The sequence below is a fragment of the Battus philenor genome, unplaced genomic scaffold (assembly GCF_028537555.1).
Source record: "Battus philenor isolate CCGP_79_NKW_IND1 unplaced genomic scaffold, ilBatPhil1.0.hap1 SCAF_8, whole genome shotgun sequence".
NCBI classification, from domain to species: domain Eukaryota; kingdom Metazoa; phylum Arthropoda; class Insecta; order Lepidoptera; family Papilionidae; genus Battus; species Battus philenor.
Window position 1 is genome coordinate 7,620,442 of NW_027181748.1, and position 16,321 is coordinate 7,636,762.

The 16,321-nt window shown below is 33.5% G+C and overlaps 2 protein-coding genes across 2 annotated transcripts; one reads left to right on the top strand and one right to left on the bottom strand.

The window, feature by feature from the left end:
- Positions 1 to 1,765: 1,765 nt before the first annotated feature.
- Positions 1,766 to 11,987, top strand: LOC137931655 (sphingomyelin phosphodiesterase 1-like). The gene is made up of 10 exons (XM_068775129.1): positions 1,766 to 1,984; positions 4,726 to 4,871; positions 5,400 to 5,561; positions 6,477 to 6,635; positions 6,759 to 7,136; positions 7,230 to 7,402; positions 8,031 to 8,225; positions 8,806 to 8,976; positions 9,398 to 9,575; positions 11,197 to 11,987. Exons 1-10 carry the CDS (start codon positions 1,918 to 1,920, stop codon positions 11,542 to 11,544), a joined length of 1,977 nt encoding a protein of 658 aa, XP_068631230.1. The 5' UTR covers positions 1,766 to 1,917; the 3' UTR covers positions 11,545 to 11,987.
- On the bottom strand, positions 11,535 to 16,194 carry Uqcc1 (Ubiquinol-cytochrome c reductase complex assembly factor 1). The gene is made up of 5 exons (XM_068775131.1): positions 16,034 to 16,194; positions 15,775 to 15,942; positions 13,824 to 14,102; positions 12,457 to 12,651; positions 11,535 to 11,709 (listed from the first exon to the last, which is right to left on the bottom strand). The coding sequence occupies exons 1-5, from the start codon at positions 16,058 to 16,060 to the stop codon at positions 11,629 to 11,631; spliced, it is 750 nt and encodes a 249-aa protein (XP_068631232.1). The 5' UTR covers positions 16,061 to 16,194; the 3' UTR covers positions 11,535 to 11,628.
- Positions 16,195 to 16,321: the final 127 nt, after the last annotated feature.

A 16,321-nucleotide genomic window follows, 5' to 3' on the forward strand; every position in this document is an offset into this window, starting at 1 on the left:
ACCACAAAATGCATTAAAATGTACAAAAATAAAAATTGAATCTGCTATCTATTTGTTATATATTTTATCAATATATTAGGTCGAGGAGTCTTTTTCGCAATTAGTATTTATAAACTTGTGATAAAATCTTTGAGTGTACTATATTCATTACGTTTACATTTTAAAAAAGGAAACTAGTTAGTAAAATGTTGTTTTGAGATAGTTTTCATTAGTTTAGTTCTTTTAAAATGAGTGGATCTAATGTAGAAATTCGAAACAATTTAAAATTTTACTTCAATAAAGGAAAAAAGGCAACACATGCCGTAAAAAATTGTGACATTTATGGACTTAATGCAGAATATTACAAAGTGGGCTTAAGCATTTTAAATTAGTATAGTATGTATGCAAATAGATCAATAGTTGATCTGTTTTTTTTTTCTCAAAAAATATTATTTGCTAACCTAGCGCATGTTGAGGTTACCTGTCATTGAAATTGCAATTTGTCTTGTATTCAAACTGTAGGCAAACTCTAATAACGAAAAAAATGCGTGAATTTTGATATTAAAGATGCACCTCACTTAAGATTGCCCAGTTAAGGATTAAATAGATGCCATTTAAAAAAAAAAGAAACCATATCAGCATTTACAACGTAGCTGAAGTATTGATAATGGATCACAAAACAGTTGGGGCAACCATTCGAAAAATGCTGCCTTCACTGGCATAACCCGGGTTAACGCAATAAGGTGATGCTTTTGGTATGGTGGTATTGGAATGGTAATGTTTATAATGAGTTTTTACCGACGGTCATACCACCATCGATTATGATTTCTACTGTCAATAACTAATGAGAATCTAACTAGGAGCTGAGATATAACGGCTGCAAATAATCATAACAAAGGATTTTCCATAATTATAATGGTCTAGCCACACACATTGCACAGACAGTGAAAATTAATACTTTGGCTGGGAGAAGATATTGTATGTATCTGGTATATAGTATTACCGTTTTATCGTATCTTACACTTGTGTCGGAATCTTTAGAATTCTCCAGGCAATGTCAGGTTACCATCAAGAGAGAATTAATAAAACCACTTGCAATTTTTTTTTAACAAAATTTCCAAAATTTGTACAGCAACGGAAATATGTCATTATTTACAAGATGGCATAAAGTTATTGAACAAAATTGCATCTAAGTACGATAGTTATATACTATAGAAGAATCTAGATTACCCACGAAGCTCGAAAGTTGTTCGGCTGAAGTGGCAGTTGGCACGCATAACCGATGGCCGTTGAGGCCGAAAGGTTCTTGAGTGGTGACCACGAGCTGGTAGACGCGGCGTGAGTAAGCCCTCCACTAGGTGGAGCGGCGACATAGTTAAGCTTGCAGGAAGTCGCTGAATGCAGGCAACGCAAGACCGGTGGGGATCTTTTCGTCTATTCCTTGCAGTGGGCGTCTATCCACTGAAAAGAAGAACAAGAAGGTACTATAGTTAAATGTGAATAAACATTGAAAAGAATGTCTGGAATATTCATATGGAATGTTCAGTATAAAATTCCTAATTATTTGCTAATAATAATAATGTTAGTCACGCTCTGCAAATTAGTCTTATCGCTAATCTAGTTCAATAAAAAAACAATTCACGTGTTGACCTTTAAATTATTTTCTCTTGCGCTTTAAACGTAATCAGAAAAACTGATAAATCGATAGCAGAGTGTTCAAGTAATAACTGATAGTTTTTTTTCAAATCAGTTTACGGTCTGCTTTAGACAGCAGCAGATCTTAGGTTCTGTCTGTAATGTTTTAAAAATGTTGGTTAAAGGATAATTTATTTGCAAACGCTTAGTAATTATTTGCATAAATTATTGAAGAATATTATTGTCTATCATTTTAGCAGTTAGCTGTTTAGTTTTAGCAGGCTGTTACGTTGTACAGCAAAGATGAAAGCGTTTTTTACGTTCTTTTTAATGCTGGCATCAAGTTTCGCCAATAATCTCATTAGACCTGGTAAGTTTAAATTTTAAAAACACTAATTATGTAGATCCAGTATGATATATCTGGGCAATGTGTGGAAATTGCAGTGAACAGACCACATAGCGTATAGAACCAAAGATCGCTGGGGTCTAAAGCTTCTGGATGAAAGACCGAATAAAATACGACGCAGAAAAATAAATCTGTGCAACGAACATTATGTAAATAGTATTATAGGTATTTTAACTTTTATTTCAAAGCATATAAATTTGTGAAAGTGGTCACCAAAAAGTCTGAGTTCGTTGTGAGATATTTTCAGATAAACGTGGTCAACGTTTGGAGCTTTGGTAGGAATGTTTTATAAAATCAAGGCTACATTTATTGAGGAGCTCAATTTAATTCTAGTTTCTATCAATTTGAACAGACATGGAAAGCCTTTTTCTCATGACGTACAGTAGTAATATGAATAAATCGATAAAAATGTTGTATTGATGACTAGGTAATGTATCATATGTAAAGTAAGTAATTGACGTGTATTTATAATCATTTGTCTTTAATTACGCTAGGAGTGTGCCCAAAGTATTCTCGTCGGCGTTTTCATTGAAAGCTTTGAATTGAAATTTAATCTTAAGGAATGTGTTAAACCGAAGATGCGTTACATTATGTACATAAATACTACTTTTTATTTTTAAGGTCCTTTATAACCGAAAATTTATACATAATAGAATATAAACATTAATAGATAAACTATATTTATTTAATCTGTAGATTATCTTTTCACTATTTACTGTAAAAAACGAAGGCTCGAGACCGATAAGCGAAAGAATTTACGTAATTATCTTACAAACTTGTATATTATATAGTGTCTATAATTTATATATAATTACATTTTTATTATCATTTCAGTCGTAGGGCATACATCGCTGGAAATAGGCGTCTTATATATTCTTATAGATTTCCAATGGGGTCGCCTGGAAGCGGATTGACTCCAGTGTCTTCCGGGGACTGTAACATCTTTTGTGTTTCCCTCCTCTGGTTTACTTACTTACTTAAGCTGCTCTTGTTAATCCTTAGTCTTCACACTAAAATCTTAACGCCTTAGCGGCCATTCTTTCTGCTCACAACAGGACGTGCTACTTAGAGCGTTAACTAGATAATAAAATATTTATTATGTATTGTATGTTATCTATCACGATATTTACACACCTGCCTTCTTGTTATCTCTAAACTAGTCTAGATCAGGGATGAGCAACCCGCTGCCCTCGAGGCAAGTAAATATAAATTTTTTTTTAATTTTTAAAAAAAAAAAGGCTAGAATCAAGACTTTTAAGATAATAAAAGTGTTTAATTCGTTGTAAATCGGTTGATTACGAACATAAATTACGTTTAGAATATGGTTTGAACCTTGAATATATACTTTTTTTTTCATGGCCCACTGTTTTTGAAACTGCGGCCCTCCGACCAAAAAAGGTTGCTCACCCCTGGTCTAGATGATTAGTAGAGAACGCTTATGTGTACGCTATAAGTTCGCCGTTACACAAAATGTAAAAAATTAAATACGAAATGTACTATAAATATTGGAAGTATTTATTAATAATAATGGCTGTACATTGATTGTTTATGTTATATTTATTAGATAAACTAATTTTCGAGTCAATGTATTAGTTCCTTCATCCGTTGTCATTTACATTGCTTCGATAGCCTGAATGTTAATACTGCTACATCTATAACATTAAGGATTAGATTATCATTGATAAATAATAAAGGCCAATAAAATATGCTATAAAAATAAATAAGATCAATAGGGAAATGTGACAATCCATGTATTTGTATCAAAATAGAATTTGCAATTCTTAAGTGATGATGATGGTCATGTTAATCGGTGATAATCATTATAATATAAGTACACCATCGACAAGCACATGTTAAATGGTTTTTAAATGCATATGAATATTTACCTTGTTCCAAGGTTAGGTTAGGTTAGGTTAGTATTAATTACTGTATATATAATGTTTACCATGCATAACCTGAAAATCCCCACAGACAAAATGAAACTAAATATTAAGTGAAACATTAAACCCTGACGTTGAATTTATAGATAATGTCACCGCATTATTATAATCTTACGATAAACGATACAAGGCAACGTCTTAAACCATGTACAAAATTGATAACAACTCGGGAGAATCGACTGTACTATGTAATAGAAAAATATAAATATTCGTGACTTTCTCACCGATTATAATAAAATGATCCGCATTAACCTTAATTTCCATTACATACTATATGTTCATCACATGACGTTAAAGGCGCGAAAAAGTTATTGTGTAACAGACCTCTAGAAGTATTGTCGCGCTTTATCCAGGAATAAAAACTTATTTACTCAAATAACATAAAAGGTGGAGGATATCAATAATGGTGAATTTCAATCCCAACATTTTCATGTGACAAATTATATGTAGAACGTTCACTATTCAAGGTAGGCTTCTACCATAGATTTCTAACAAGATCCGTAGGAGGCGGCTTACATCCAGCACCTTCCGATGACCTTAATAAGGACAAACTTACTTTGTGGGTGGACGTTCTACTTTGCGCTTGCGAGTCGGTGGTATGCACTCCAGAATTTTAAGGCCTCAGCGAGCCTCTGTGTGTTCTGCGTACTATTTGGCCTGCTAACTATTACTTCAACTTGCCAATCGGTTGGGCTATGTCGTTCGTCTACGGATCTGCGTATTGATTGATAAGTAAATTTTAAGTGTTAATTCCACGTTTTCTAGATCAAGTCGAGCAAGTGTTCTTGAAATATATGAAAAACGATTTATTATCGACTACGGAAGCTAAATTACAGAACGATGTTTTTGAAATACTTCGAAGATCAAAGTTCGTTACCAGTGAAGACGAACGTCAATCGAATGCCCGATCGGTAAGTAATAAATTATTTAATAATTTTATAATAAGACTTCTATTTAGAAGCAATATAGAAAATCTTAGTAGCGTCTGTATGTCCATCCTTTATAAAAAAGGCTTTATTTTATCTTTGGCAAACTGAAATGGTGGTGGGTAGGCCACTTAGCGTGCAAGGCAGATGGCCGCTAAAACTTAAAGGTTCAGGAGAGGAGAGCATAGGATAGCAAACACCGTAAGATGGACATCGTCTTTCGACATTGTTATGGTGGTCGCAAGACGCTGGATACAGGCCACTTCCAACTGGTATTATTTAAAATTAACGGGAGAAGCCTATGTTTCGCTGTGAACGTCCAACAGTAACGGTGATGAGAATCAGATATATCCTGCCACCACAATCAACACCCATCGGAATGGTGTTTAAAAACGTGTTAAAACAACATTTCTTTGTATATATATCCGTATACATTTACTTCGTTATTTGATTTTAACCAAAACCTTTCTCTATGAAAAATAATATGTTAACATTTTTAATATTTTGTTTCAGAGTCTCGATTGTTTGATATGTCGTAGTGCATTTTTAGGACTTTTTGAATTGGTTGAAGTTGGCGCGAGTGATGAAATATTAACGGAAGCTTTGACAAACATATGTTTTATACTTGGGATCGAAAGCTACAATGTCTGCAAAGGAGCTATATCACTGAATCTAGTTAGTATATTGTTTTTGTATTATCGGCTATGAATATTAATGTAATGAAACATTTAAAAAAATAACTTCTAATCTTCATTTAACAATATCTGCGAGTACTGTGTTGAGTATTTTCATTTATTCCCTAAACTTACATTTTAACCCACGCAAAATAAAATTAAGCTTTTTTCACATAAGCAATATACTTGTCCGATGGAATGGAAGCGGTTGGAGGAGGCTTTTGCCGGCACGCAAACTTTTCTTCCAAAATTAATAAAAAATAAATTATAAGTTACTATAGATTTCAATCTTAGTTATTAACCCTTTGAAAGATCTAAATAAAGGGCTTTATTGTTATCAATATGCGTTTCTAATGTGATTAACTACATGAGATATAATTTATTCAATTCTAACAAACAGTGTTTCAGCTTCGAAAAGAGTCTTAATTACCTTTCAGAAGAAAAATAACGGTCGACTTTTCAGATTAATCTCAAAGGTTAAAGAAAAATTACTATATGTACTTGGTTTTTGAAGAAATGTTGTATAAAAATTTTAGGTATAGAGAGAAGTACTCTATCCTACATTTAATTCATTTACGATGTGTGATGAAAACCGCATGGCTGTTCCATACATCTGCGGTAATAATATCATGAAAGGTTTCCAGACGTATAATGAACAGACTTTGTTAGGTCTTTAGAAGACGCTAGATGCTCTACTCTTAACCGGTCCTATTGTACATACAATGGGGATACCTGCGTACTTCCATAGCTGTATGTAGATCAGCCGTAGGAGTCGTAGCTAAAAATATTAATGAAGATGATCATTTTAAAAGTATTTATTTGATAACTAACGTAACAAAATAATAAAGTTTTAAAAAATCTGCCGCCTATATTTCAATTTCTAGTTTAGAAGTTTTTAATTTAAAGTTTTTTACAGCACATCATTACTTACATCATCAAGCATACGCCACAAGCAACACCGAGAAACTTCTGTGGTTTGGTTTTACAAAGGGCTGATAATCCTAACTTTTGCAGTTACAATGACTCAAGATTCGATTGGGAAGTTGAATTACCTGAGAAATTGCAAGATAATAAAGTAAGACTTCATAAATATTTTTTAAATTTGTTAGGGCAGCACCTTGTGTTACATGGATTTTTAACTCACCTATTACTAATAAAGCTTAAGAGAAACATCAATTAACGAAGTCAAATGTTACAGCTTCCAAATATCGAGCAAAGTCCTCTTACGATAGCTGTAATAACGGACGCTCATATAGATCCTTTATATGAAGCATTTGGAGTAGCTGAATGTGACGAGCCAACCTGTTGCAGAATAGGACAGAAGCAAAGCTCAATCGGGGCAAGAGATACCCCCGATGACGCGATAATTGAACCCAGTGTAATTACTGTCGGTAATGACACACTGCTTGATTTGAATGACGTTCCAAGAATTAAAGAAAGTCGCATTAAGAATCGTTTAAAAGCTAAACTTTCGCGAAATGTTGAACCGGCCGGATACTGGGGTGATTACAGAAATTGCGACACACCGAAATGGGCGTTCGACGATGTCATTGAAAGAATGGCGTCTGCCCATCAAGTGAGTAATACTATGATATAATTGTAATATATTTTTCAGTGATAATTTTTAAATTTAAAAATAATTTCTACAAAATGTTTCCTATATTTGCAGTTTGATGTTGTATATTACATAGGAGACACAATAGATCATGGTGTCTGGGAAACTTCATATGCAACAATTAATGAAATACATTCATATTTAATTAACAAAATGCGAAAAACATTTGGAGAAAATGTAACAATTGTTCCAGCAATTGGAAATCACGAATCGCAGCCGACAAACCAGTTAGTATTTACTATACAGTTTGCAACAATATTGATGCTTGAGAATAAAATTCTCCTGAAAGATACGAATTGTATGATTGATTTCACTTGTAGGATACTATCGGGGGCTCTTTAGTAACCTTTTATATATGAGAATTTTTATAACGTATATCTTTGTCGTTTCCTGACTGAGACTTGTGTCCAGTCATTTCAGTCTCCGCTGCCATTTTTCTATATGCTTTTCCGTTTCTGGAAATATATATAGAGCCGATGACGCCTTTGCAACTGCACTAGTCCAGCGAGTATGTGACCTTCCTCTAGCCATTTTTAGAGTTCCTCTGTTCAATTTTGACGAAGTATTTGAAGGTTATACGCAAGCAAGCTATAGATAGTTTGAATTTTAAACTTTTTGAGGATAGACGAATTAGTAAGACATACTGTCCACTGGATTCTTAACTTATTGTGCTAACACGAGATTTTAGATCAAGACTAGTTAGAGTATCAATAATATTTTCAAATATCAATAATTATTTACTCAAGAATAGTTAGAGTATCAATATGGTATATAACGTATATTTTGCGGGCGGCGGAAGGGGCAGCGTAGCGTAGCTTGTGTGTGTAAAACAAATGATTCTCTCTCTCATTACAGATTTGCTCCGCCTACGATAAAGGAACCAAAGTTAAATACCACATGGTTATATGAGGCCTTAATAAAAAAATGGGATTATTATTTAACAGATGAAGCCAAAGAAACAATGAGAATAAGAGGGGATTTCTCAAGAATAGTTAGACCCGGGTTAAGAGTTATTTCGCTTAATAGCAATACTGCTTATAAATATAACTGGTATGTATATATAAGTTTAAATTTATATGAACATGGTGGAACACTAACATTTTAGTAGATTAGGCTAATTATTGATTTACGTGCAAAATCAGTTGATCGATTGTAGTAACACAACACATAAATGATTTTTAATATTAGTAATACAACTTTTATAAGCGTAATATGCGGAAAACAAAAAATTTGTTCTCATTATTTTTTTTACTTAACGGTCACTACCGACCAGATACGTTAATACAACCAAAAAGGTTTTAGTTGTAAAACTTTTGCACAAATATTATAGACGATTTATCGTTTTTTATATAACCGTTTCAGAAAATTTTAATTATATCCTATTCCAAATTCTGTTCTATTGATTGTGGACAGATGATTTTAAAACATATAACGAAAATTTCATCATAACACAATATGAAACATATGAGCCTTTTGTTTTTTTTTTTTTATTTAAAATGGGGAATTTTTTGTAACATATTAAATGCCGTTCTGCTGCGTCAGATCTGATCAAAATTAACAAAGTAATCATGATTTAAATTTTTTAAATACGTTTTTAATAAATTTGTTATTACAACGTTTATCTTTTCAGGTGGTTAGTATATGATCCTTTAGAACCAAAACGCCACTTAGATTGGCTGGTACAAGAGCTTCATAAAGCAGAATTAGCTGGGGAAAAAGTTCATATTTTGACTCATATTCCGCCTGGAGTGCATGATTTAGCATATGTTTGGACAAGAGAATATAACAGAATTGTTAATAGGTTAGTAATGATTAACATACCATTGTATCATCTTTATCATTTCAGCTGAAGGACCCCTACTGATGGATATATAACTCTCTCATAGATTTCCATCAAGCGTCTTCCGACGACCTTGTTCGTACAAGATAAATGTCTTCACTGTCTAAATCGAAGTTTATTTATTTACAAAATACACTTTGTGATGGACCTTATCGTTGTTGGATAAAACAATTTTATATCAATTTAAAAAATTAAATTACTATTTCTTATCTGTTTTACACGTATCTCGTTGATTTTCTTCATCATCGTTATTTCAGGCATAGGACATCCGTTTTTCTCTTAAGTCAATATATAAAACCTAATATATTTAATTTTTAAGAAAACTACTATAATCCGACGAAGCGATGTTCCACTTTTCTTTAAATATTTTATGTTTATACAGATTTTCATCGACAATTGCCGCAGAATTTAATGGACACGTGCATTCAGATGAATTTAAGATATTCTACAACTTGACTGAACCTACAAAACCTATCAATATGGCATGGGGAGTGGGATGTGCTACGACGTACACGAATTACAACTTGAACTACAAGATAGTAACATTTAACAATTCTTATGTACGTATTTATATTATCGTAAAATATTATGATGATAGAAATATATCAACGCTCCGTAGGTTATGACTGCGTTAAAAACAAGAACTAGAATCTGGATTGTGTTGTTCAGGAGGAGGTCACCTTATTGGTATACCATCAGAGCCCGGCACTCTATGCGGGCGTAAATTGTGGATGACATCCTCAATTTATTATCACGTGGCCGAATGTTTGGGGTCCTGGAAGCGCTTTTTTACTCCACGGTCCACTTTTAAGAGGTGATTCGGACCCACGGGTAGGAGGTCGAAAGGGCATTGTTCCTCCGGGCTGTCGACCAGGCTTTCAGCCGATCGAGTCGAGCAAGGCCAGAGTCGGATTATTCAGGTGCGAGGGGCGATATAGTTGGGCATGTTTTTGTGACGGTTTGATTTCAGAGATAGTGTCATATCATCCGTTCCGAACTTGGGCGATGCGCTCTTTAGTTTCACGCTGGAGTTAACGCATATAATTGCAGTTCGATTCAGACGGGAAAGGTAGTTTATACGCCTCAAGTGGTGCGACTTCAGGAGTCAAATTAGACACTGCACACTTGCTGCAGGCGTGGTCACTGGTGCGGCCGTTCATTACCACGCTGACAAAAGAGGAAAGAAAGATGTGGGTGCCGGGACTTGAGGCGTCCGCGATTGAAGTGCCGTGACGAAAGAGGGCGGGTCCTGACGCGGTTTGGGCGTCGTTGTAGTACCATAGCAATTGGCCAAAAGTCCTTTGGTTCACAGAGGAAGCAGGTCGGAGGCTCGAACGACGGCAACAAATATTGGTTTTTGGGACGAGGACAATCTAGGGAGCTGTGGTTGCCTAGGCACATAGATGGCCACCATAGTGGCCATATAGATGGCCGTTTTCAAATTGGTTTGGAAATTTCGTTTTACATGGGGATAGTGCGCAGAGAAAAAATCTCTTTAATCTCTGTACTCTTTTCTAGGGTGACCTGGAGCAGATTGAAGGGAATGCGCTTCCTCTGGTTCATTAACCTGGAGACTAATTGGAATGGTCTCCTCCTCGGTTATTTCCCGTGAGATATACTTTAATACCGCGTGAAGTACTCTATCCTACAGGAGCGATGCATGAAGCGCATGACAGTTCTAAAGTCGACAGCCTTCTCGAGCTGAACCTATATGTCTAGGTTGACGACGTTGCGACAGGTTTATGTTAATTCGTCATGGGAAATCAAAATGTTGCTCACTTTTCGGTCGTGTCAATATAAATTGGCGGGGTTGTTTGTTTCATCCCAACGGATAGGAAGGACCAGTGCGTGACGATTTGGTCTCGGGTGCTGCTGGACTTGGTTCTCGGCGCGGAGTGGATAGAATAGAAGCCACCGACTGCGACCGTTGACGTGGCAAGTGAGGAGCGCTTTTTGCGCTTCTTTGATTGGACTACCTTATTAGTTACGTCCCCGGTGTCCATTTTAGAGGCTTAGGCATAGGGATACCTGAAAGGCGATAAATTCTACAAAACTTTCTGGATATTTATAAAGTCGTTTCACAGTGATCTGTTAGCTCATGAATTTTATTACAATAATTTTTTTAAAACTACTAGTATTCCTGCATTTTGACTAAAAACAACCGTCGCTTTTATTTTTCAGATGCCGCACAGAATTGAGAGTTACGTTTATAATCTCACAGAAGCAAACTTGACCCCCAACCGTCGCCCACATTGGTTTCAATTGTACGACATGAAGAATAATTTTGGGCTTCCCGATTTAAGTCCTACATCTATGGACAATTTAGTCCATCGAATGGTAACCACAGACCGCAATTTGCTAGATTTGTATTCAGCCTATTTTTCAAAGTTGAGTGACAAAAGGTGGCCATTTTGCAATTACGACTGCAAGTTGAATAATCTGTGCAAAACTGTAACGACTGTTCTATGGGAAAGCCAAAAATGTGACGAACTCCGTCACAAATTTTATTCAAAAAGCAATGCAAATTAAATTATTTATTTCATTTAAAAACAATAAATAACAATTTTCGCTGGTCATAACACTGTTATTCAGAGTATTATTCCTTTTTTCTAGTTAGTGATCATTTATACTTAGCCATGTAAACACTGGTTTCCATTTTAAATCTTTGCTTGATATTTTATCAAGTTCTGAAATCTGAAAAATATATGTTACATATAAAACATTAAAATAATAATTATGTATAACATAAAGGTATATAATATAATAGTTTGTGGTAACACTAATAGTTGAAAATTTATATATAGAAAATTTAAATTAAGGACAAAATTTGGTACAAAAAGACACTACCCCTACATATAAGTTTAAACTATATTGTGAGAATTTTAAAGACGACGAACATGTACTTAATAAAGTAATAAACAACTGCTGGCACCTTAAGATGGGAACATGCATTTTTATTTGTAAATGTTTCAAATTAAAAATCCTTTAACCACATACATATTTAAGAAAGGACCAATATCTAGCCACCTCCGCACATGCAGTGGTTGTCGTGCATGAAAGTGCACCGCCCGCCAGCCCGCCCGTAAATGCGCATGCGACAGACAATGCAAACTACACAACCGCCACCGTAAATTCACTCAACACGTGTTTCACCCCTACACGGGGCATCCCCAGGAGTTGCTACACAGATTAGTGCTAAACACTGGCGGGCGGTGCACTTTCATGCACGACAACCACTGCATGTGCGGAGGTGGCTAGATATTGGTCCTTTCTTATTTAGGATGGACTTCCGCAATGTAACGCCTGAATCCATTAAATACATACATATTTTATTGACGTCAAGACGGATCTACCATCTGTTCGAGCGATAATTGCCCCTATGTGTAAAAATAATAAAAAATGGCATTTAATGTACTAATATTTAATAATCATAGTTTGTACCTGGTGCCTAATGAAATGAACAATTCTTTCAATATTCTCTGCTTCTACATCATTTGAAAGACAATAAAACCTCCTCCAAATCGCTGAAGCCATAATTCTATCATCACTTAAACCTTCATCATAAGCAACAAGTGCTGCTTGGAACTGTTCCGATAGTTCATTTACTTGTTTTCTAGCTATAGCGGGATTGGCTCCCTGCAATGAAAAGTATAATTAATACATAAAAAGATGGTATAGTGTCCGGAATTGTATATGGCACTTTGAAAATATTCCATAGACATATTTAATTTATAACTAAGACAGAGATTTTCTGACACATATTTTTAAAAATATTGGTATTCTAACAGTTATTCACAATACATTCTAGTAACATATTATTCATGCGCCTTGATTTAAAATCAAAAATAGTAACAGATGTATGAATACAAGAAATAAAAATAAACACATTCGAAAAAAAAGTTAGTCCCACACGATATTTTGAACCTTACTTTCCTAAGTTTTAAATCCAAAATTAAGAGTATAATATTAAATAAATCCTATTATAACATTTAAGAGTTTTTAGTTATTTGATATTGTTAAATTGTCAAATTTCATTTAAAAGAGCAAGTATTGAGTATCTGCCTGGCTTTTCACAACAGAATACCGTTCCGAGCCGCTGGTAGCTTAATACTTAAAAAGTTAAAATAGTCAATGATTCAATGCTGATGTAAATACCAATTAAATAAAGTTATTTTGAATTATTTTAATATATATTCAGTCAAAGCAGTCACAGAAAAGTCAATATATACATATTATTTATATATATGTACATATATCTATACATATATATATATATATATTTATATATATATATATATACATATATATGTTTACTGGTTGTCTGGTAATAGGTATGAAAGCTTCAAAGGGGCTGATCATATGAATCATTTGCTGTCAATTAATATATCCTATCCAAAAACCAATGGATTCACAAGTATCAAAAAATAATAAACAATGTAATGATAATATAGTAAGAAAGATCATTTTAGAAATTAGGATTACTAAATATCCAAAGTAATTTTTTCATAGTGATTACTTTATACAGGTGGGTATAATGAAAAAAATGTAAAAGCGTTAAAGCTTTTTGTTGATGAATGACCTGAATATTCAGGCAATTAAAGTTTTTAATCTTGTCAGTGGATAAAAGAATTAAAAGGCTTTACAATATTTCGTATTATATCACAACAATTTCATCACATTTTATCAAAGATATCAATCACTACTTAAAAAACATGAATTGGATATTTTGATACAATGTATGTGTTAATAATAATGTTTCTTGATGTTTGGATTACATTCAAAAGGTTAATATATGTAAATTTACTTACCTCTAAAAGCTTTATTCTGTTTCCAACATCAGCCCACAGAGCTTCAATAACACAATTCCTTACAAAATGGCCTTCTCCTTTTACATATTTCTTCTTATCATTTGTAATCGATGTTATATCTTCAGCCATGTACCGAACCAATATTAACCATACATGAAGTTCTGTTATTGTAAACCATGAGGCAAAAGTATCTGGTAGGTCCAACTTTTCAAACCATTCGTGATATGCCACTTTGTCAGGTACAGATTCATATAGGAAATAACCAGTCAATTTCAAACGCTGAAGGAAAAAAGAAAATAACAATTCTAATATTAAACACTAGTTTTTTTGGTTACACTATAAGACAATTAATAAAATATCAAAGCCCAAATGGTTTTTAGTACTTTTACCTTTAACCCCTTAACCTACAATGACGGGCAGAGCCCGCGTACCATGGTCGGGTCAAACATAAATATTACGGGCATAGCCCGCGTACGGTGATCGAGCCAAATGTAAATATTACGGCCATAGCCCGCGTACGATGGTCGGGCCAGAAGTGAACATTACGGGCATAGCCCGCGTAGGATGGTCGGGCCAGTGAATAGTGAAAATTAGGTGGAATATTTGATATGCAATTACAGTCTAATGCAATAATTGTTTATTACAAAATGTTTATTTATACAAAAATGCAAAATACAAAATGTCCGTTATGTTTACGATTGGCCCGATCAGCATGTTACACAAGTCGTGCGAATGACTCACGTTGCACGAGCTTGCATACAATTTCGGCCCAACATCTTCGAATCTAACTCGTAGGTTAAGGGGTTAAACATACTTATTATTGAATTTTTTTTGTATAATTGTTACTTTGTTTCATTAGAATAACTAAATTAAAAGTTGATAAGGAAGGTGATTTTTGTAATATTTTGGAAAATTAACATTCTCAATAACTAGTCCAACAAACTTTATTTTTACCCTTATGTCTAAAATGTTATAACATTAACATCTAATGAGTAGTTTATTTTATTTCGATCCATTGAACATGTAACACCGCACAATACCTGTGTACTCTCCAGGAAAGAAAAGCTATTTCATTAAATATTTCATTCCTATTCATTTTTGGAATGTAGTTAGGGTAACTTAAGCAATAAAATTCAATATGGTAATGTCCAAATTGTTTTGATGAGATGATAGTATATAAGTTGTATTTAGCTTGAACTATATAATATTACCATTATTGTTATTATTTAATATTGAAACAAAACTTGTGGGCTGAACAAGTAAGTAGTATTTAGCTACAAAACTACTACAAAACAAATGATTATTAATTTTCTTTGAGGAATTTGAAAATCTAATATTGATATAGTTCTTAAGGAGTATATTTATCAATGGGTAGGTCCTCCAAATAGGTGTTTTTTATAACATAATCAAGGCTATGGGAAGTTGCTGGGTATGCAGCATACCAGTTATCATATGGATTTTTAGGTGATGACTATGACTTGCAATGGTAGTGTATCAGCTGACACAATGATATTGGTATCTGTCAAAATAATTTAATTATTAACATAAATTAAAAGATGTTAAATACATTATTTCATAAAAACAAACAAGATCAGTCTTCCTTCAATACTATATTATTACAACATTTGTATGCATAAAATTATACCTTTTTAATTCACATATAAAGTATAAGAATTTTTGTAATAGGTTTTTTAGTGATTTTGGTGATAAATCTATTTACCTGCAGGGAAACAACTCATAAATTTTATACATTATTGTGACTGACTCACAATTGCACAATATAATAAAATGAGTAAATGTAAATTGCTTTAAAAGATCTTCAATAAATATATGTCTTAATTGAAAAAGAATTTTAATAATTTTAGGTGCCAAAAAGTAATCTTAGTGTGCAATATGACACACCATATTTCGATTGTCAAATAAACTATTAAAAATAGTTGATTTCTCTAACCGTTCTTGATTGATCCATCCAACCAACAGCGTTCATGAATTTCTTAATATAACTATCTTCTACTGCTACTGAACTATATTTCCTTGAATATTCGTCATTGTCTATTAAAACAAACGGTTTGGCCAAATGTATATTAAAAAACGTTGAAGGTCGTTGTAGTCGCAAAATCTGAAAAGTTTCAGTTTCTTAAAATGTTTGCTGCTTTTTATTTCTAGGTATTGGATTTAAAAAAAATTTACAAATAAGACAACAAACATACCCTGGGCAGAATACGAATTCCATACATTTTTATTGCTTCTAATTAAAAAAGTAAGGTATCGATAAATTAGACATAACTTGGTTCATTAATGGCATAAATACAGTCCTTAACGAACCAGATTTAGTGACATAATTTGTTCCATATGTACTTCATGTACTTGTTCGTTGTCACAAATCAAAGTGACAGCTGACACTAGAAAATAATAGCTGTCACTGTGACTTTATGACCACCAATTTATAGGGCTACTTTCTTTGCAGATTTTCTCTTTTTGTTTTGTTTTCCAAACGC